Here is a 21,936-nt window from a genome sequence, read left to right as displayed (position 1 = left end):
GATGTATTTATTACTATAATTTTTATTATGCAAATACAAACAAGTACGTTTTCCTGGGCAAATTTATCAAATATCACTGTATTATATTTGAATTTTAAGCCAAATGTTTATTTTTTTTCTAAATAAATGCTCATACCTAAGGGTTTACTTAGAAATATCAGAGGCACATAGATTAAAGTAATGAAAATAGGTTTACTTATTAGGGTGTCATTAAAATTATACTTTGAAGAAGCTTTAAGATGCTATTGATCTTAGTTTATTTCTCTGGAAATAATAAGTAGTACTGATTTCAAAGCTTACTGTGAGTACTGAATGATGCAAAATATCTAAAATTTTCCAACACAAATAATGACACAGTTTACCTGTACCATAAAATTGTTTCTCTTGACAAACTTGACTGTAATGGGTATTGAAATAGAAGACATTTCTTTTGTGACTCTCTCCAAAGGAAAATACTCACATGCACAGAAGATTTTTACCATTTTACACTTTAATATATATGAAATGACCATAGATTCTCACTTTCTCATTTTTGTTTTTTTAATAGAACTGCAGAGTAGCTCCTGTGGAAATCCAGGAGTTCCACCTAAAGGTGTACTGTATGGGACAAGATTTGATGTTGGAGATAAGATCCGCTACAGCTGTGTAACTGGATACATACTAGATGGACATCCTCAGCTGACCTGCATCGCCAACTCAGTGAATACTGCCTCATGGGATTTCCCTGTTCCCATTTGTAGAGGTAAGTATTTTATTTATTTTTCCATATATTTTTGTTGTAATTAATAGAAGGGTTACATTATATTAACCATACAGAAGGTTCATTAATTCACAAACATTGATACCCTTCTTCATGTCTTGGGAGGTATTTTATACTGATTAAAATTTCGAGTGACGCTGGGTGCCAGTGGCTCAAGCCTGTAATTCTAGCTACTCAGGAGGCTGAGATCTCAGAATCATGATTCAAAGCCAGCCTGGACACTAAAAATTATGATTCTTATCTACAATTAACCACTAAAACACTTGAAATGGCACTTTGGCTCAGAGTGGTAAAGCACTAGCCTTGAGATGAAGAGCTCAGAGATAGCTCCCAGGCCCAAAATTCAAGCTCCATGACTGACAAAATTAATTCAATTGACTTAATTAAAACTTTAAATGTAATTGTTGTGTTCAGCTAATGCACTTGAGGACAATCAGCACTTAATCCTTCAATAGAATCTAAAATGTAATGTATTTAGTGTATATATATTGCATATATGGACACTATATATGCAGTATATATAATATTATTTCTGACATAAAGTACTGCATTAATCTATTAATCTATGACAAAATAAATGAATATTAAATGCAAACATGTTAAAATGATTATTTTAGGAGTACTGATGTTTGAGCTCAGGGGCTGTGCTACTAAGCCACCTTCCTAGATCAGTATTTTCTCAGTGACACAAAGAAATATAACTATATTTGTAAGCATATTTATTTTTGTGATAAAATGAAGAATGCTTTTATAATTACTCATAACTATTTGGGTAATGAATACAGTGTCAGAGAAATATGAAAACAGTGATGCCAGGCTTCAATCTTTCAACAAAGATAAATCTTGTAAGCATATTTATATATATACAATGTATACATAGAGGCCTTCATATTTGTATAAGAAACTACAAGGAATTTCTGATGTGTAGAAATGGTATTTATCATTGCTTGGGCTTTCTTTAAATATTATGAGATCTTTGAGTCTTCTGAGGGTTTGTTTAAGAGAACCTAGCATTACAGCTGTGATATCAATAGTATTTTCAGTACAGTTAAAAACATAAAAGTAATTATGCTACATGAAAAATAATGTATCAATGTGAATAAAGGTTTAATTACAGAATGCTGAAAATAGACATCATAAAGATGTCTAAATACAAAGACAACACTAGTCCTCTGAAATGCTAAGGATCCCCATTTTTCCCCCCAGGACTTTCTTCCCAAATGAGTGCTACTTCATTTATCTTTTGACATACGTTCATATGATTCCACCATGAAAGAAATGCAGATATATAAATTCCTAGCTTTTTCCCAAACAGGAGACTTCAAATGAATGCAAGTCACCATGGAAGTTAGACACAGGCAGCTTCTCATCCCAGCTTTCTCCCTTAGCATGTGAATTATCCCAACTGATTAACATCAGCCAAGTGTGTATCACTTACCTCTCCTCAGTGAGAGAAACTCCCCACATATTCCATTTGTTAAATATCAAATAAGAATGCCTATACCTTCTACTTCCTAAAATCTCTGAAATATATTTGCACTGTTTTTTTAATACATGTACCTGATTCTTCCGTTGCTGGTTCTGTTAATATTATTATCACAGCTATTGTTGCTCTGCAATCACTATGATTCCTTTATTATCTACCATTGCCAACACTGAAATATGCTGAGAAAATTACAAGCATTATCTCTTTTAAATTTCATGATCACAAACCAAAGTCCAGATATTTAAAAATAATTGCTAGAGAGTTCTCAACTACTACACATCAGAAATAGGAGAGTCTAAAATTTCATTCTACTTGCAAGTTACCAATGTCTCTGTTACAATTCTCTACTCCTGAATTCGGGAAGTTGAAACATATGTGGTAAACCATCCCTTCCTCTCCTTGCTCTGAAGGCAGTTAGCATCTATACTTCACAAGGTTTGTATGTAAATTTGTTCTTTACACTTGTGGAAGAGACTATTTATACTCTTCTGCTCTATGATAAGCAAATGTTTTGTTGAGTATACTCTGATATGAAGGACAGCTAGAATTTCATCTCATAAGATGTGCTGCAATGTGAGAATGCCATGGAAAAATGTCTCCAAGCAAATGGGGTATTGGGATGAGGTTGGATTTGAGCCATTCTCTCTGGCTCTGTACTAGAACTTTTTATACCTTCACAAAATTAATTTCTATCTCTCCTTAACATTTTTATTATAATGAGGAGAAATGGAGTTTTATCTGTGAAGATGTGTAGTCTTATTTTTATTTTTTTTCAGAAAGCTTAGAACTTCTTAACTCAAAGGGTGAACAAATGAAACAGTGACAATCACTGGCTAATATGAAATACCCAGGCATCTGTGACTCTTGTCTGTGACTCTTGTCTGTGACTCTTGCTCAGGAGGCTGAGCTCAGAGCATCTGACATTCCTGGCAGAATATTCCCTGTGAGACTGTTATCTCCAGAAAATTATTCGAAGAATCTGGAAGTGGTGCTATGTTCAAGACAAAGCATGATAGCCTTGAACTCAGAAAGGCACAGGGAGAGCTCCCAGTCCTTCAAGTCCCAACATCATTAAATTTATAGATGGGGTTGAGAAGGAAAGACTGGGCAGGGGGGAGAGAGAGTGAGAGAGAGAGGGAGAGGGAGGGAGGGAGGGAGGAAGGGAGAGAGAGAGAGAGAGAGAGAGAGAGAGAGAGAGAGAGAGAGAGAGAGAGAGAGAGAGAGAGAGAGAGAGAGAGAGAGAGGGAGGGAGGGAGGGAGGGAGGGAGGGAGGGAGGGAGGGAGGGAGGGAGGGAGAGAGAGAGAGAGAGAGAGAGAGAGAGAGAGGAGAGGGGAGGGAGGGAGGGAGGGAGGGGAGGGAGGGAGGGAGGGAGGAGGGAGGGAGAGAGAGAGAGAGAGAGAGAGAGAGAGAGAGAGAGAGAGAGAGAGAGAGAGAGAGAGAGAGAGGGCATTGCTCAAACAGAAATGTAATATTTATCTGAATTATACATATACAACTCCTCTGTATATCACTTCTACTATAGCAATAGTTTCTAGATCTGGAGTTCAAGCCCAGTGACAGACCAAAAAACAAGCAAACAAACCAACCAAAAGGCACACTGCATTTAGAACAATTGTCTGCTTCCAATTAGTCAACCACGCTCACCTTTTCTCCTAAGAATAATGCTCAGCAATACATTTACTCATTCTAATATACTTATTAAATCATTGTGCTATGAAAAGCAGTATTTCATGTGCTCAGTATCAAAAGGCTGATTAAGGAACAATTCTTATCTTTAAAAACCTTTGGTCCAGTGGGATAGATTGTGTGGCAATCAAGCCATTACAATAATGGGTGATAATTGCTTTAATGGCAAAGTGTATGCAGAACAGAAGACACCTTGATAAGGAAGGTATTAATGTCTCTCAGTGGAGTGGATGGAAGATCATTTAGGGACAGTGATTTAAGAGACATTTTCACAGTGGATGGCTAAAAATACAAATTATATAGAGCAGGATCATCGTGAATGAAGCAATAATTCATGTAGAAAATACAGATTTTCCTATCCAGCCTCAAAAGTCCTCCTCATGTGTTGCTAATATTTACTGGCTTAGAGTAGATTTGAAGCCATACTTCATAGAGCACATGATCCAATTTTCTAAGTTGCAATATATCTCCTACTAACCTTTTTTAACTAAAACTTAAGGCTAATGCATTTGCCACAAATATCTTTGTTATCTAGCCCCAAAGGGTTGAGGAAAAATGAGAAAACAACAACAAAGCACCAGGAAAGTACTCTGTCCATATCTTCTTTGTCTGCTTCTTGCCACTTGATAGCATACTGATTCTTTAATTTATAACTTTGCAGGGGGCTGATAACTTTGTAATGAGCCACTTATTGCTTTTCCTGGAGTTTACATGAAGTCTCTCCTTGTGGAAACCTTTGCTTTTTGAGAGTTCTTTGAGGCTTCACAACAATAATAATTTAATTAAATGGGAGGAACGAATGCCACATCAACATAGAGGGTATGGTGTAGGGGTTTTTTGGTGTTCACAAGCAGGATAAATTTTATCAACACCATCTGCTGGTATTCGTAAAAGGCAAAGAACAGCCTGCTGCCCAGCTAAGAGATCTCCTATAAAAGGGGAACGTAATGCCTGCATGCTCCAAATCTGGAATGAAAGTGCAGTAAACTCAGAGCACTTGACTTTTCTGCGCCAGAGGCTCCTTTAACAGAGGCTTCCATGATGGTTATTCCAACAGAGCTTTGATGTGGCCTGAGTCCTTTGCTACTTAGTGCTCACAACCCTCCTGTCTAATTAACAGCAGCTGGCTGGAAAAGTAACATGGATATGCTATGACTCCATGAAAGCTGTTAAATTTCACAATATTCTGCTTCCCATGAAGCATTTAGATATATAGTTCATATCCCAAGGAGAATTAATTAAAAAAAAAACTATGTGTAAAATTAACACACACATCAGAGTTGCTGCATTTGAATCTAAGACAGACTATCATTCCTTCTTCAACAATTTGGTGAGTGTGCCAATTTGAAGGACTTTGGGAATCAGAACTGGAAATTGGGCATTGGAACAGAAAATGTTGAACATTGAATTAAAGAATAAAATAGGTATTTAGTAATCTTGAATGTTTGGCCATGTTATTATATAGCCCAAAATAAAAGTGTAAAAAATGTGCATGTGGTATAAAGGAAAGTAATGATCAGGTAAGGGGTCAGGTGTGATGAGCTGTTGATGGGATTAATTTTTTTTCTGACAGGTGTGTGGTAATTTGGGAGAAGGTTTAGATATTAGTAACATACCGGTCACATGGACAAATGGTGCTGTTTGACCCACATGAAATAGTTGAGAGGGCTTTTAATCAAATGGGCTAAGGAGGCAACTGATACCTCTGACAAATCAACATAAATGTCCATTATCCAAATCAGCAATGAAGATAGGCTTCCAACAGGTTTTTGTTTTTTCTTGGAAGGAAAATTATATCTTAATATAATATGAAGAAAACTACTGAGGGAAAAGAAACATTCAAGTTGCTTATCAGAACGTGGTATTTCCTGCTGAAAACCTTGTTCAGGAATTCTGGATATACATATATATATATATATAATTTACAACTGAGCCTAATTAAAAAACATAATAGTATTTGAAGATGGAAAGACTAGAAGCTATAACCAGATACTTTTCTATATTTAAATTGCAACAGAAATTCTCAAAAATGTAGTGATTTAAGTTATGGAAGGGGGTAATGAGTTTATATACTGTTAAATTCATTCACCAAGAATCATTTACAAATGCATTAGAAAATTAGAGACACAATTTATTCTATGTATAGAATGCAAAGAATACTTAATGCTGAAATGGTATGTTCAGCAATCGGACATTACCTTAGTAATCTATTATTGATAAAATGCTAGTAAAAGTATTTTAATGAACTACCGAGTAAATGCTCTATATAATAAAAATAATCTGTTTTCTAATACGGTATTCATATAGCTTCCTGGGGTAGGAGACACTAGCAGCAAGAAACATAATAGTTAGAGAAGGAGAGATTGGAATTTTTTTATTAAAGAATTTATTAACATTGATTTTTACTTTGAAAAATTTTAAGAATCTTATATTGTTTAAGTATCATATGACACATTACAGGGAGCAAATACCTATGCTTCTTGTATATTAATCATTAGTAGCCCCCAGACTATCTGCTATAGTTACAATTGTGTAAAGCCTGTAACGATGTTATAACTATCCAAATGTCCCGTGGCAAGAAAATGTCCCTGACCATTACCAATCCATTACATAAAAATAAATTGCAAACTAAATTGCAAAAAATACACAATTATGGTATTTTAAGTACTAGTATGTGATAGAGTTCAGTTTTTGTCTGCTGGCCAGGACATTCATTTCTTACATTTTGGTAGCTAAAAATCTGTTCACATTTTCACATTCAATTAACAAGACCTAACAAACTGCTCTCTTTCTTTTGATTCAGTCTACTCCCAAAGAAGATAATGCATTTTTATAATTCTCTAAATGATAAAGGAACTTGGATAGTAAGTTGCCTTACAAAAAAGAATAAAATAACTCAGCCATACTCTTGAATATCTAAATCACATGAGCTGTGCATTAAGTGATGGAAAGACCTGGAAAAACATTACATTAAGTAAAGTTAGACCGGGCCCAAAGGGAAAAGGATGCATATGTTGCCTTTCATGTGGAAACTAGACTAGCTTACAAACTTATAAGTAAATATATTGGACTTGGTAATATCGAAGTATATAGTAATGTTTTAACTGAAATATGATAGCTTCAAAGATCCCAAATAATGTAAATGTGTAGAAAGGCAAAGGCAAGAGTCAACAAAACACCAGGAAAAAAAGTACTTAAAAGGGTGAAAGGAAAAATTATAGATCAATAAACAGAAGAAAATGGTGGAAAGTAAGTGAAAACATTCTCTGTATATCCTACAAAATTTTGAGTGAGGAAAGGAGAGGGTTGGGGAGGGATATATGAGAATGTTAAAAGGAAAGTCATTTACCAAGATGCATTTCAAGCTGGTTTGTTAAATGGAGACTCCTTTTTACAGTTATATGAAAGCAATAAAACAATTAAAAAGAATTCCTTCGTGACATTAGAAAATTAGTGGTTTGATTTATTTTAAATATTTTAAATGTTACTTCAGAGAAATATTTTAGTATAGACTTTGAATTTGCCACCATAATTATCATTACTAAAGCAATACTATATGGGCACAATTTGATGTCATTATCCTGATGAGCATATCAGGTTCTAGTGTTTAGCAGAAAAAAGTCTGATACTAAGGAAGAAAGCATATTCTTCACACAATTACTTGAGTCACTTTGAAATGAAGTTCTATGATCACTTCAATGCCTCATACAAAAAGTTACAGTATAAATAGGCCACATGCATGTGTTTATAAGTATCACATTTCACTCACTGTTTTTCCATTCCCTGCAAAATAAAACTGTTTAATCAACAATCAGGGCTTGATGAGGTTGTTTTAGTTGTATTTGGAATAATGGAGAAAAGGATTTGGCCTGTTTTCTAAGAGTATAAAACTTATGAGTTGTTTTTCTGTCAGAAAGTGAGTATATATCTGTATTTTAGAATATTTTGAAGGTAAAAGGGATTAGATTAAATGAGGTCATTGTATTGGAATACTTGTATATTATTTACAAATGGGATATGTATAAAATAAAGAATATATATCTATAGAATATATGTATATGTATAAAGAATAAGAAAGTATATATATATATCTGTGTGTATATTTGAATGCAGAAAGAGAAATAAAATGAGAGCTGAAAACAGCACCAGAAATTGACATATATAGCTTCTAAGTAGAATTAGATTTTCTGAGTCGTGGCAGATAAAGGAAAAAATATACCCAAATTAATCTAGTAAAAATGATTGGGATGAATAAGAAATGTACACCATTAATGACAAATCATGTCCTAAGTTTACTACAGCATTTGAAAGTCCACTAATTTCTATTCTCAAAATTGAAATATATTCAGTGCCTGAACTTTTACATATACTATGAATTATGAACAAAGCACATTATGGATGGATGGAGATCCAGGCTTCATGAAACTCATTTTAAATACAGAGCTTTTGTATTTGGAAAATAAACCCTACAGAGATCAGGATCATTGCTCAAATGTAACTTTAATGTTTTGCGAAAGAGAGCAGTGCACTTGTGCAAGCAATATTATCTATCCTTTGGACTGTATCTTGTGTTTAAAGAGTGGCCATGGTTTATTCTTTACATGAAAGTACCTCTGAAGTCATCAGTCTTATTTGCAATATTCCAATTATGCTCTCTTTTTCCAATTCTGTATATGTGAGTTGTATCTTCCTCCAATCAAGATCTTTCTTTCTTCTCCATCATGAAAATAATGACCCAGATTTTTTTTTTGCAATACTCAGGATTAACCCAGGGTCACACGCATAATACTGACGGTAGGCTAGTACTTTGCATCTCTTCCTCAACAGTTTATTTTCCCTCCCTTTATTATAAACTAATTTACACGTTTGCACATTTAAGAAGTAGATATGGTTTGTACATAGTAGATTTTTTATATTATGGTGTTTAACTTACGGTTAATTTTCACTTCTGTCTCTTTCTATGTAATTCTAAGAAAAATTTGCTGACAATAGTGCTTTAAAATCAAAAGGAACAATCAGTTATTTTTGAGGCTACAATGCATTAATTTTTATGACAATTGTGTGTAAATTTGAGCTATATTCTTCTGCGATGACTTGATTTTCAGATATTGTATTTGTTTTGACAAAAACTAATTTAAAAGTAAATATTCAAAAACATAGTGTACCCCCAAATTAAGTACATCTATAGAAATCATACAAATAACTTAATGAACTTGTTCTTTCCATTAGAAGGCTATTGAGCCACTAATAAATTCTCGTTTCTAGTATGAATCTCCATTCCCTAGTGGCTAGAAAGAAAAATTATATCAGTGCTTACAAAACATTTATATGATTATATAAGCATATGACTTAGATTAAAATAATAAAGAATCCTCAGCCAAAGTTCTATTGACAGCTTCAGCTTGCCCTGTAGTAAAATAGACTGTTTGATGCATGATAAGGACCTTGAAAAACAATCATCTACCTTCCTGCTAGGATTTAAACTCAATGAACCACAGGACTGGCCATCTGGTATTCTGTGGCTTTTTATAAAGCCACAACTTAAATATGAGGTAAAATAATTTAGGATAAATAAGTAGAAAGAGAAAAATGAGCACTACACATACACTGAGTAATCTATCAGGCACTTATTTTTGTGGACTGTCCCCAATTTAAAGATCTATATTTTCTGTTGTTAAACATAATAAAAAAATTCATTTGGAAAAAGTCTTTGGTGGGAGTCTCTCTATCTAATGGTTGCCTGTTTATGTAGGATCTATGACATTGAAATGTTCAATGATAAAACATCTATCATGAAATTAAAAATACAGGACAAAATCTTAAGTCCTGACATTTAAGTGGCCTCAGAATCACTCCTTTTTGTATAATGTTTGGTTGATGTTCTTAACATCTAAAATCTGTCTATAGTCACTTTTCCTTAAGCTTTTTCCACTTGTAAATTTAACACCAAAGTACAACTTTGCTGTTTAGTAATTACACATGTAAAATTTTATATAAATAAATTAAATCCTGAAGAAGACTTGGAAGAGGGTATTTCTCTGTGAATCTTTTTGTTCTACGTTTTGTGTATGCATTCATTGTGTTTGTGACTAATGTGGTTGTTTTTGTAATTCACTGCCTGTTTGAATACTATTGTATTCAAATAAATTAAATGCAAGGCTATTTATAATTGAATTCAAAAATAAGGGGGGTGGGGCTGGGAGTTTGGCCTAGTGGTGAAGTGCTTGCCTGGCATGCATGAAGACCCGGGTTCAATTCCTTGGTACCACATACCTGAAAAAAGCCAGAAATGGTGCTGAGGCTCAAGTGGTAGAGCTCTAGCTGTGAGAAAGTCCAAGGAGAGTGCTCAGACCCTGAGCTCAAGCCCAGGGCTGGCAAAAAAAAAAAATAAGGGGTGGGAGACAGCCTAAAAATGTGATGAGAACAGAAAAATATCATAGATTAAAAGCAAGTGAAGAAGTGTCTTATAAAAAAGTAGGACAGTTTGATGAAATAAAATATACAAGATGAAGGAATGAAAGACAAGTTCTGGAGACCCTCATTGAAACAAGCATACATGTTTATCTGTCTTTTATGTCTAAGTTGATTTATAAAACATAGTTTATAATCTCACTAAGTAAAAGAAAGTAATGTGCAATAAAAATTTTCAATATATTACAAAGAAATCACAATTTAATGATCTACATCGTGTAGATAATTGTACCATAAGCTCTGATAATAAGCTATCCAGGGCCACAACACTACACTTTAATGATATATGAATACTTTATTAAATATTCATAGAGTAATATTACCAAAACACCCATGTTAGTATCAGTCATCATCTACAAGTATTAGATAATTCAATTGTCTAAGTTTAGTTGGATTTCTACCTAGTAAAAACCTTAAATTTAAAAATGCTGTTTCTTCATCGCAAGTATTGAATCTGGTCTGAAAATTGCTTATCTATAAGCAGAACCAAAATCACAATATTTCTATCTAGTCAGTAGATAAACAAATAGTTTAGCATTTCTTTTATATTTCTCTATTTTTATACAGAAAGTACAACATGTTTATAGTTGAGAAGGATTTTATGCATAGGCCTAATTTAAAACTTCTTTTCATGTATAAATTCAATATTTGCACATTAATGTTCAGCCTTTCTGAAAGTATTATCTGATTGTATTTATTGTAACTCATTCCAAAGTGGCTATTGTTTCTAGTTGTTCCATACACAATCAAAGAAAATAGTCTAGAGAATAGCACTAAAGTCATTATCATTGCATTTGCATAGTTAGAAAATGATCACTTTGCAAAGTGCTAGGTGGCAACAGAAATATGAGGCACTGGATAGCTCTATTTCTATTTTTTTAATAAAGCAGACGGTAATTGTGGAAATGTTAGTTACATATGGAGATTTAACAATGTAGTAACTTATTAAAGTATAACTAAGTTTGTATTTATGTTTTGTAAATACACACCAATTGATAGGTAACAATGAGACATATAATTTTTTTATTTTAATGAATTAAATATTGATGAAGTATCAGGTTTCACTCTCCCCCCAAAAAGTGTACACAAATTATTAATTCTTCCAGAAGCAGTTGAATGTTTTAACCTGAGAAGAAAATTTACCTTGGTGGAGATTTTTTTTATATTTTTTATTGTAATTAATAAAAGGGTTACATGATATTTGCCATATAGAAGGTGCATTAATTCACATACATTGATACCCTTTCACATGTCTTGGTACCCTTTACCCACCCTCCCACCGCCCCCCGCATCTTTGTTTTCCCCCCTTCCCTATCAAATTTCAAATAACCAAATACAAATAAATTCAATATATCAGATAACAAAGTGAGGTACTGTAACAATATGAGATACCCAAGGGACAGCAAAGTAGAGGAGAGATAACATAGTACATTAAGGACACCAATCATTCATTATATGGCTTTTGTTTCAATATCCTGGAGGTCCTTTCAATTAGCTTCATACTATATGGCCTTATGTATCAAGGTTTTGCTCTATTGCAGATCTCTGCTAGTAGAGCCCAAGGTTTCTACTGATTATGACAAATGAGGGAAACCATTGAGCCTAAGTTCCTTTGAGTCTGGCTTACTTCACTTAATATGATTTTTTCTAAGTCTTTCCATTTCCTAACAAATGGGGCGATGTCATTTTTTCTGACAGCAGCATAGAATTCCATTGTGTACAAATACCACAACTTGTTGATCCACTCATCAACTGAGGGACATCTAGGTTGGTTCCATATCTTTGCTATGGTGAATAATGCTGCAATGAACATTGTTGTGCTAGTGGATTTAGTATGCCCTAGATTCTGGATGGTTGGGTAAATGCCAAGTAGTGGAATTGCTGGGTCATAGGGGAGCTCTCCTTGGTGGAGATTTAAAGAATAATTTATATAATTCAGTTTTGTGGCCTCCAAATTTTCATACCTTATAATTAGTGAGTATTTTCTTTTGGCTGGAAACTTTTGGAAATCCCTACCAAATTGACCCATTTATTCTCTACAACGCTGCTTTTCAATGGGAAGCAACTGGAAATGCATTTCATTGATTAAGAAACTCAAGGTGAGGAAGTTAAAACATATACAACATGAAATGACCATTGAATGGATTGACTATGATTTTCCTTTTATTCATCAACTGGAGAAGGAAGACAATTCTATGTCCTGACCACCAGATTCCTTTCCTCCTTACACTCTGTCATGAAACTTTTTCAGTCTAATTTTTTGTATTTTATCTATTGGTAGTACTCAGTATTTTACTTTAAGTAAAATTTAAACTTATAACAAATTATCCACTTGAGCCATTCTTCTGGTCTTCTGCATTATTTTCATTTCATTATTGTTGATAATATCTTTTCTGTTAGTCTTATATCCTAACCAAAAGGGCTTGCAATCTTCAAAAGTTTCAGTGGTGGTTGAAAGTATACAAAACATTTTGACTGAGACCTAGTGGCTTACACATTTAATCCTAGCTGCTCAGGAAGCTGATACCTGCTGGACTGTGACTCCAGAGCAGCATGGGCAGGAAAGTTCCCTAGAATCCATTCCAAATATAACCAGCATGAATCAGAGCTGAAGGTGTGTCTCAAGAGTTAAAGTGCCAGCCTAGCACTGAGTCTCTGAGTTTACAGTGCATTAATAATAGAAAATAAAGGGAAATTAAAAGAAAAGAAGGAAGAATTAGGAAAGGAAAAGAAACAGAGAACGAAAAGAGAAGGGAATGACAGGAAGAGAGATAATAAAAGAGGATAGGAGGAAAGTTGAGAAGAAGGGAGAAGATGAAAGGAAGGAAGGGGGGAGCGAGGAAGGAAGGAAAAAAGATGGAAGGAAGGAAGGAAGGAAAGAAGGAAGAAAGGAAGGAGAAAAACATTTTGTAGGGCTCTCTGGAAATTATACAAAGTCATAGATAAACTGCACATAATAAATGTATAGAAATATACATTGAAGGGCCATACAAATGTTTTCAGTTTTAGTAAAGGACATATCACTTGGAAAACTGAAATTGAATTAACTTTGAGTCATCTAGTCAATATGAAGAGGATAGGTGACAATTTCAGTAGGAAGACTGAAGGCAGTTGAGGGTGCGTTCTCTTTTTTTTTAAATAATACTGTTGGTTTTAACTGTTGATTACTAGTCATTAACAATATAGCAACATTATATCTCCAGCACCATTTTTTGTGGGTGTTCCTGAGTACATTCCTGAATGCTAATCCACCCTTCTAGGCTTTCTGCTTCATATGCATGCACCACCACAGCTAGCTTCCTGTATGTGGAGATGAAGTATGTTGGACATATCTGCCATGGCTGATCTTGTATCTTAGTCCTCAAAGCTCAGTCTCCTTCAGAGCTCCGAATCACACACAGAGATAAGCACCACTACATTACAATCCAGCCAGTTATGGCTGTAAGCTCTAATGAAGTCACCTCATATAGTGATAGATAATTTTGTTTCATTATATTTTCATTTACAAAGATCGATTTCAAAATGCAGACATAATGTGTTTCAGACCTTTCTTTGTTGTATAAGAGATCTCCAACTGGCCAAATGTTTGTGGATATTATTTCCACGCTCTGTACCATTGGTGAGGTAACATTTTCTTTCTACTAACATTCGAATGACTGATCTATTTTCCCATTCCTTTTATTATCATGTTAACATGATTTATTCAACCATACTTTTCAGCACACCTAGTGGTAGTAGTGATGGTATTTTCTCTGTCCTAGATGATTGTAAACAAATACTGTCTCTGTGAAATATCAACTATCCCTTTTCTACCCATTAATGTTTGGAAATGATCATAAAAGTCTTTATGCTGAAAGTTGATTCATAATTATATTCTGAAAAGTTGCATTTTCCTAGGAAGCTCAGTAGAGGCAGAAATGTTATGGTTTAAAATTCAGAACAATGCTTTATTTAGCACTGCAACTTTTTCAGAGAATAGAATCAGTTTGATTTCTTTGCTTTTCTCCATGAGGTAGCCATTTTTATAGCAGTCACAAAATTAGATTTAAATTCACCATGGAGGATTTGTGAATTCAGAGAGCTGTGCTTATAATACATATCTCTTCCTCTGAAAATTTAACTACCTCTGCATTTTGAGTATCTATTTCTGAAATACTCAATGCAAAAATACAAGGCATATGAAAATACACATGCCTTCTTCCTTTTCACTCCATCAATGTTCAATGAATTTGGTGTACATTTTTAAAGAACAAAACCTTGAAGAACCATTAAACATTCATAATCACAAGGCTATATAAAAGGATTTTTTGGCATAGGCAACATGTACCAGATGAAAAACTGTACCATATAGAAATGTCCCACGTTTTTATTTACTTTTGAGGAAAACCAAGAGAAAATAAAAATTATAATGTTCTTCAAAATTCTGAGATGTTGCCCAATTTTTAAATTAAATCGTCTAGTTGGCAACATGTGACTTCTGGACCAAAGACAAAGGACTTTATTAATCAGATTATAAAGACAGCAAGAGTTGCATAATCAAATCTGTTCTGTAAAAGTTGCCATTTGGGAAGCTACCAGGTAATGTGAACTATCTCAGGTGGACCCTGCAATTCAGTGAGCTTAAATCATATGTATAGAATCCTGTTGACAGCAAAGCTCATCTTGGACATATATATATATATATATATAGCATATTGTTGCTTCACTATATTATATTTTTACCAAAGTAAGTATTATACAAAATTGCTCATTTTTAATACACAACACTTTGATGAGAGAACAATACTGAGACTTAAATTCAGTCCCTACTCACTGTCCCGTATCTTTTATTTATTTGTGTATTTTTATTGAGGACTGGCCCTTTATCACTTGGGCCATAGCTCTCCCTCCAGATTTCGTTTGAATCTTATGGGCTTACCAGCATAGATTTGCTTCAAATGTAGATCCTCTGTGCTACGCTTCTTTGGTAACTGAGGTTAGAGGCATGAATTGATGTCCTGCAACAGTAAATTTTAATTAATTAGATAAAATGAGCCATTAATATCATAGAAACATGCCATAATTTTCTAATATCATTCAGAATATGTTGACTCTATTTTAAAATCATGCAAACTAGAGTAGTAAAAAGAATAGTAATAGGAACTTCTGAGTTTATATTTACTAAGTAGACTGTAAAACCAGACATAGCTGTAAATAACAAAAATGCTCTTATTATGATATAGAGAACATTCTTATAAAGAACACTCTGGCACTTAATCATATAAGTACAAATCATGATGGAGGAAAATAAAAGAATATTATATAGAAATTATATGGAAATATATATGCATATATAATTGATTTATATGATCAGAGCTCATAAACAAATATCACAATTGTATATAATCTGACAAATTATGCAAATTTGTATCTGGTGCACCAGTATTCTTTAAACATGAGTTGGTGAGCACACTGATTTTTAAAGGTTAATAAGGAAATTTTCCTTTCTTAGCATTTTAATTTTCCTTTGTTTTCAAATTTATGCTCCATTTAGACTGACAAACTCAAAATGCTCTATGTTGGCTTACCGCCCATTGCAAAGTACTTAATGATGGGAAACAAAACAAAATCAAGGAAATGAACAACCACCTATAACCCTGATTCCCTAGCCTTTGATTCCAGGAAGCAAATAATTTTCAGACCTCATTATAGACAGCTTTAGCAGCTGGAGAATTCATAACCCTTCTTCCAGAAGTCTTCACATTGCCACATGAATTCCATCAGCTAAAGAACTGAGAAGTATAAACCTTGTCATTAATCACTCAGAGTGCAATTACACGATAAATACATCTTATCCCACAGCTTAGGACAAGACTTATTGTCAGAACTAACATAGTATAATTATCCATTTCCACTGTAATGACACTATTGACAAAGATTGAATTAATTGTGTTTCTTTGTCTTGGAGTCTTTGTCATCAGAATTTGTTGGAAGTCCTTAAAACCACTTTTTGTGTAGGAATGTAGATATATAGGAACGATTATGGATGGGTTAGATTCCCTTTGGTTTAAACTGCCTCCCCATTCCCATGTTTCTCAAAGTATAAGGAAGTGTTCCTGTAAGTTTGTCACAGGTTATTTATTGATTCTTGCACATTCATAGAGTATGTGCTTTTAAAATCTGGGTAAGTAGTATGGCACTACAGAATTATTGTGTTTATACTCTATGCTCAGTGAAGTGTTTTTAAGTTTTATCCAGTTCTTTCAAACTTGTTTACATAATATGAATGAAACATGAAGCAAGGCTTGATACTTTCCAGAAAAATTTGATCCAAATCCTGGGTAAGAGGCTATAATATAAGTACTTTTTTGGAGGAAAATTCTCAGACAATTTAATACCATACTTTATAGTTTCTCATTAACCTAGTCCATTTAATCCAGCTACTGGACATGTACAGGATGAGCAGATAATTTAGAAAACAACAGCACTATTCACAAGACAGTATGTTGGAAATGAATTTTACAACTTGTGAGTGAGTAGGGGGAGAAAAAAATAAGAGAATAACATGGGAAGGGGTAACAATGTTCAAGAAGTAGTATACTCATTACCTTACAAATGTAACTGTAACCTCTCTATGCATCACACTGACAATAAAATAAAAAAAAGTTTTAATTATTTGAAGATTTCAATTGTATAACTCTTGGGTCATAGTTATTTCATAATTATTAAAATATCTCCAAAAATTTCTCTAGTAAGTATACTTTCCCACGTCATTTGTTGAAATTCTTGTTTTTTTCTGTGACAATTCAGCATAATCAAAAGCTTAAATACTTGCTATAGAAGGCAAGAACTTTTCCAAGTAAGATTGTGGCAGAAATAAAATTTAGTGTTAATCAATTTTACTCAAAAACTTTAGAACGTAGTATTCTATTCTTTGATAATATTCTTTATGTAATAATCTATCCTCAGAATAATGAATATCTGTAAAAAATATTTTTTGTTTTTATTGTTGATCTTGTTTTCAAAATATATCCGCTATGGAACTAAATTCCTAGCTGGCCAAGGAATATCAGTAATCCTAGCTACACTGGAGACTGAGATCTGAGGATCTCTGTTCAAAGCCATACCAGGCACTAAAGACCATGAGACTTTTATCTCCATTTAATCACTAGAAAACCAGAAGTGGTGCTGTGGCTCAATAGATAATGTGGTAGCCTTGAACTGCATAGCTCAGGGACAGCGCCCAGGCTCAGAATTCAAGCCCAAGGACCAACTAAAAAACAAAAACAAAAACAAAATTCTTTGAATTCCTTTGAGGTGATGATAAAGTTGTTGTTTATCTCAGTTTATACTCATTCTAGAAGCTACAGTATTTTCTCTAATATATAGAGATAAGTAATTTGTTTCTTATAATATTTTGTTTCTTTTGAAAGTTTATCTGGTCTGTGCTATCAGTATCAGTTAAATTATAATTATCACATATTTATAAGTAGATTCATAATATATTATCAAAATTTCTTTATGAATGATTAAAGGGTGACACCTGCAAAGTTTGCTTCATTTTGTATGTGTTCTATTGCTTTCATAACAAAACTACTGAAAATTTAACAGCTCAGAACAAAAATTTGTTTCACAATATCCGTAGGTCAAGTCAGAGGCAAGGGTTAGCTGGATGCTCTGCCAAAAAGTGTTACCAGTCTGAACAAATGTTCTAGTCTACAAAGCTTTCCATAATTAAATGTCACAATTTTGTTTCTTGTACATTGAATGAGGCTCCCAAATCTAGTCACTCATTGTCACATGACACTCTTTCATAAAACAGTTTATTTACATTCAACAGAACATCTGCTGTTGCCTTTCTTTCCTTCTATGAGCTGATTTGATTAGATCAGGCCCACCAAGAATATTGTATTTTTGAAAGAAATTCACAGTTAATTAGAAATCATAATTACACTCATGAAGCCATATCGTATAATAGAAGTGTTATGCCACACAAGATCCACCACGGTGCACTATAAACTGTACAGTTCTGCAGACTATTCTGAAAAATCATGAGCATTTTAGTTTGTTTAGCCATGGTAAATCTCATGGAGCCAGAATTAAATATTTAACAAACGAATAAATGCATGAATGTATGAAACTTATCATATTTAATTTTGTTACTGTAACAGTGAAATATTTAATATTCTGAAGGCATTCTCAGATAATGACTTTTGGTATGTTTAGTGAGACAACTTATTTTCTCAGAGTGTAATTCTGCTAATTAGTTCTGACCTAATCCTAAATTTTTGGCTTGTAGTCTGTGTTGATGGCATGCATTTGCTGTTGGAACTAGATTCAGCTCACAGACTGCTCCACAGATGTTACACCTTGGGGACTTTTTGAGGGATAACATATGTAAAAGCTCAAGTTTTTTCCAAAGGAATTTCCTCCCACATAAATAGTCAAATTAGACTTCAGGAAAATAGATCAGTTTTACTCTGTATTCAGAAGGACACCATGAATTTAGATCAGCTATAGCAAGAAGACTTGGATATCATTGACAATTCACAGAGTTTAGAAATATTTAAATCACTGGTCAGAAAGATACATTTTAAACTTTTGGGAGTGTGAGAAATTGCATACATTTTAAGATAACCAAATAAAAGTTTTAATCTTAAAAATAATTAATTTGATTAAAGTGTAAGTTGAGAAATGATAAGGGTTTTTGTGTTACTATTTTACAAAGAGTGTGAATTTTGAAATAGGAAATAAGAACACCATTGGTGTATAGCTAACAGAGTTAGTTAGAGGAGACAATGAACTTGAAAGAGGTTGCATAGACCAGACTACATATGTTGGGAATTGGGTATAACACCAGAAATGAAATAAGGTCAGGCAGAGGCCCTACAATGGTGGCAAACATTTTCCATGTATTAGAAACTGCAAATTGCATAAACAGAATTATAAAATTCACTTTCCAAACATTTAATTGACTCTAAAAGTCAAGAATTTCACAATCAAATCTGAGTTTCTTCATCTAGTCAGATGGAAATGTTAAGCTATATCTTAAGAGAATCATGATTCCATAAAATAGCAAACTTTCAGAACTGTACACCATGCATAACCATATGTGGTATAATTAAATGTATACACATAAATGCACTTCTTTGGTGTACTTGCAGAAATTTCTATAAAACTATAAACTAAGTACTGACATACCATTTCAATATTTGGTGTTCTATATTATGACTATTTGTGTTATTTTAATCAAATTTAAAATCTATTATTTTGACTTTTATGAAGATTCTATAAAATATTTGTTGGTTGATTTAACAAATGGTAGAAAGGTCTGTTCATGTCAACTTCAAACAGGGCAATACTGAACTGACAATTTTAGAGCATGCTCAGAAGGATAATTAGATGAAGTCATTGCTCATTGAGTTAATTCATTATTTAATATATGCTTTATTTGTGCTCTTTGTTGGAAAATCCTGTTTTCAGTAGACCCTGCTATGTTCACCAACAACAGACATGCATTTTTCATCATATAATTGCACAGGCCTGTCAAAAATCAGAAAAATATCTTAATAAGCCATTACACAAGAACGGTATATTAGTTGTAATGTAGGACAAAATTCTACTAAAGTACACTATTCAAACAGAAAACAATGAAAGGGTGCCTAGGGAAAGATATAGTGACACATCAAGATACATAAATAAAGCAAACACAGCAAAAGTAAATGGTAGAGAAGGTTGAATGAGAAAAAATTTTAACATTTGGAACAATGACATAGTCAAAATAAGATTAAATGAGTCGTTTGATACTTTTAAAGGTCAAATAGTATCTACTATATTTGTACAATAGAAAGTAAGAAGAGAGGGAACAGAGATATGGGTATTAATTTCATTGCAAATGAGGTTATATTTCAGTGCATTGTGAAAGAAATTAACGAGTTTCAACTTTAACAGAACACTATGATTAGTTTGAAGAGAAGGAATGCACTGCTGTTGCATGACAGATATGTTGCATTTTCAAAGGTCCTAAGGCCAGAATAAAATGGCATAGAGGCTGAGAGAAGGTGGTTTCATTAAATGAGAGAAAAGGTATAATTTTGTTGGACTTTGAAATAGTCTTTCTAAAACGACCATGGTTGCTCACACTTGTAATCCTAACTACTCAGAAGGCTGAGATCTGAGGATCAAGGTTCAAGCCAGCCCAGGAACAAAAGGACCTGAGATTCTTATCTCCAATTAACCATCAGAAAACTGGAAGTGGGTCTTGGCACAAGGGTAAGGCAGTAGCCTTGAGATGAAGAGCTCAGGGACAGCTCCCAGGCGGAGTTCAAGACCCATGATCAAAAAAAATAAAAATAAAAATAATATATATACATATAGTCTTTCTAAAAAGGTATGTATGTATATATAATTTATATATATACTAATACTATGTATATATGTATATAAATCATATATGCACATATACTATGCACAGCATACATGCATAATGCATATTAGCTATAATCCATATACTATGTATAGCATATATACATACATATATACACAGTCTTTGTATAGGGTTTATATAGTCTATAGTCCATAAAATATATAGTCAGTATATACTTTAGGGTTTAAATAGTCTATAAAATATACTACATTATACTATTTTATATATATATGTACATGTAATTGATACACACACACAAACACACACACACACACACACACACACACACACACACACCATTTGAACTCTCTATAGAGGGTACTATGCTTCAGTCAATTCATCTGTAACCACTTGCATACCACCCAACCTGTTAGTTAGTTATTTATTAGTTACATTCTTTCTACTCCAAAGCAAGGAAACCATGCTGCCGTTGTTTGTCTGGATGTGACTTACTTTATTTAATAAATACAATTTATTTTTCAATTCTTTCAATTTATTTACAATTAATTCAATATCATTCTTCCTAATGGATGAGTACAATTTCATGGTGCATATTTACCACGTTTTCTTGATCCGTTTGTCTATTGGGCAACATCTGGGCTGGTTCCATACCCTGGCTATGGTGAATAGCCCCGCAGTGAACATGTTCGTGCTGGTGTCCACTGCATACTGGTTTGTAATTTTGGGGGTCAAGGTCCAGGAATGTGTTAATGGGGATGTAGATAATGCTATGGTTACTTTTTTGAAGAACCTCCGCACTACTCTCCAGCATCGTTGAGCAAGCTTATATTCCCCTCAACAGTGTGTTAGAGTTCCCAGTTAACTACACCCTAGCCAGCACTTGCTCTTTGAAGTCTTTGAATCGTTTTTAATTATTGCTTCTACAAGGTGATGTATAAGGACGTAGTTTCATTTTTTTCCCACATGTAGCAAAATCAATCCAAGTATCAGGTACACACAGGGGGTTGAGGCCAATGGAGAAAAGGTAGATGAATGAAGGTTACAAGAAGAGAATGCTATCAAGAATCCATAGTCTACACAAAAATGCTAACAAAAGCAAGTGAGCCAGCCACTGGTAATTAGTGCCTGTAATACCACTACTCAGATGCTCAGATCTCATGTTCCTA

General features: G+C 33.6%; 1 protein-coding gene across 3 annotated transcripts in view; it reads left to right on the top strand.

The window, feature by feature from the left end:
* Csmd3 (CUB and Sushi multiple domains 3) overlaps positions 1-21,936 on the top strand; it is an 842,017-nt gene that overhangs the window by 175,342 nt on the left and 644,739 nt on the right. For all 3 annotated transcript variants that reach the window (XM_090339296.1, XM_090339294.1, XM_090339297.1), the window contains exon 4: positions 548-742. In XM_090339296.1, the coding sequence (XP_090195422.1) occupies positions 548-742 (195 nt within the window). The remainder of the gene's footprint in view (positions 1-547; positions 743-21,936) is intronic.

The sequence above is a fragment of the Megascapheus bottae genome, chromosome 9, assembly GCF_031878675.1.
Source record: "Megascapheus bottae isolate mThoBot1 chromosome 9, mThoBot2.hap1, whole genome shotgun sequence".
In the NCBI taxonomy this organism is placed as follows: Eukaryota; Metazoa; Chordata; class Mammalia; order Rodentia; family Geomyidae; genus Megascapheus; species Megascapheus bottae.
The sequence above is the reverse complement of the archived record's forward strand: the minus strand, read 5'-3'. Positions and strand labels throughout refer to the sequence as shown.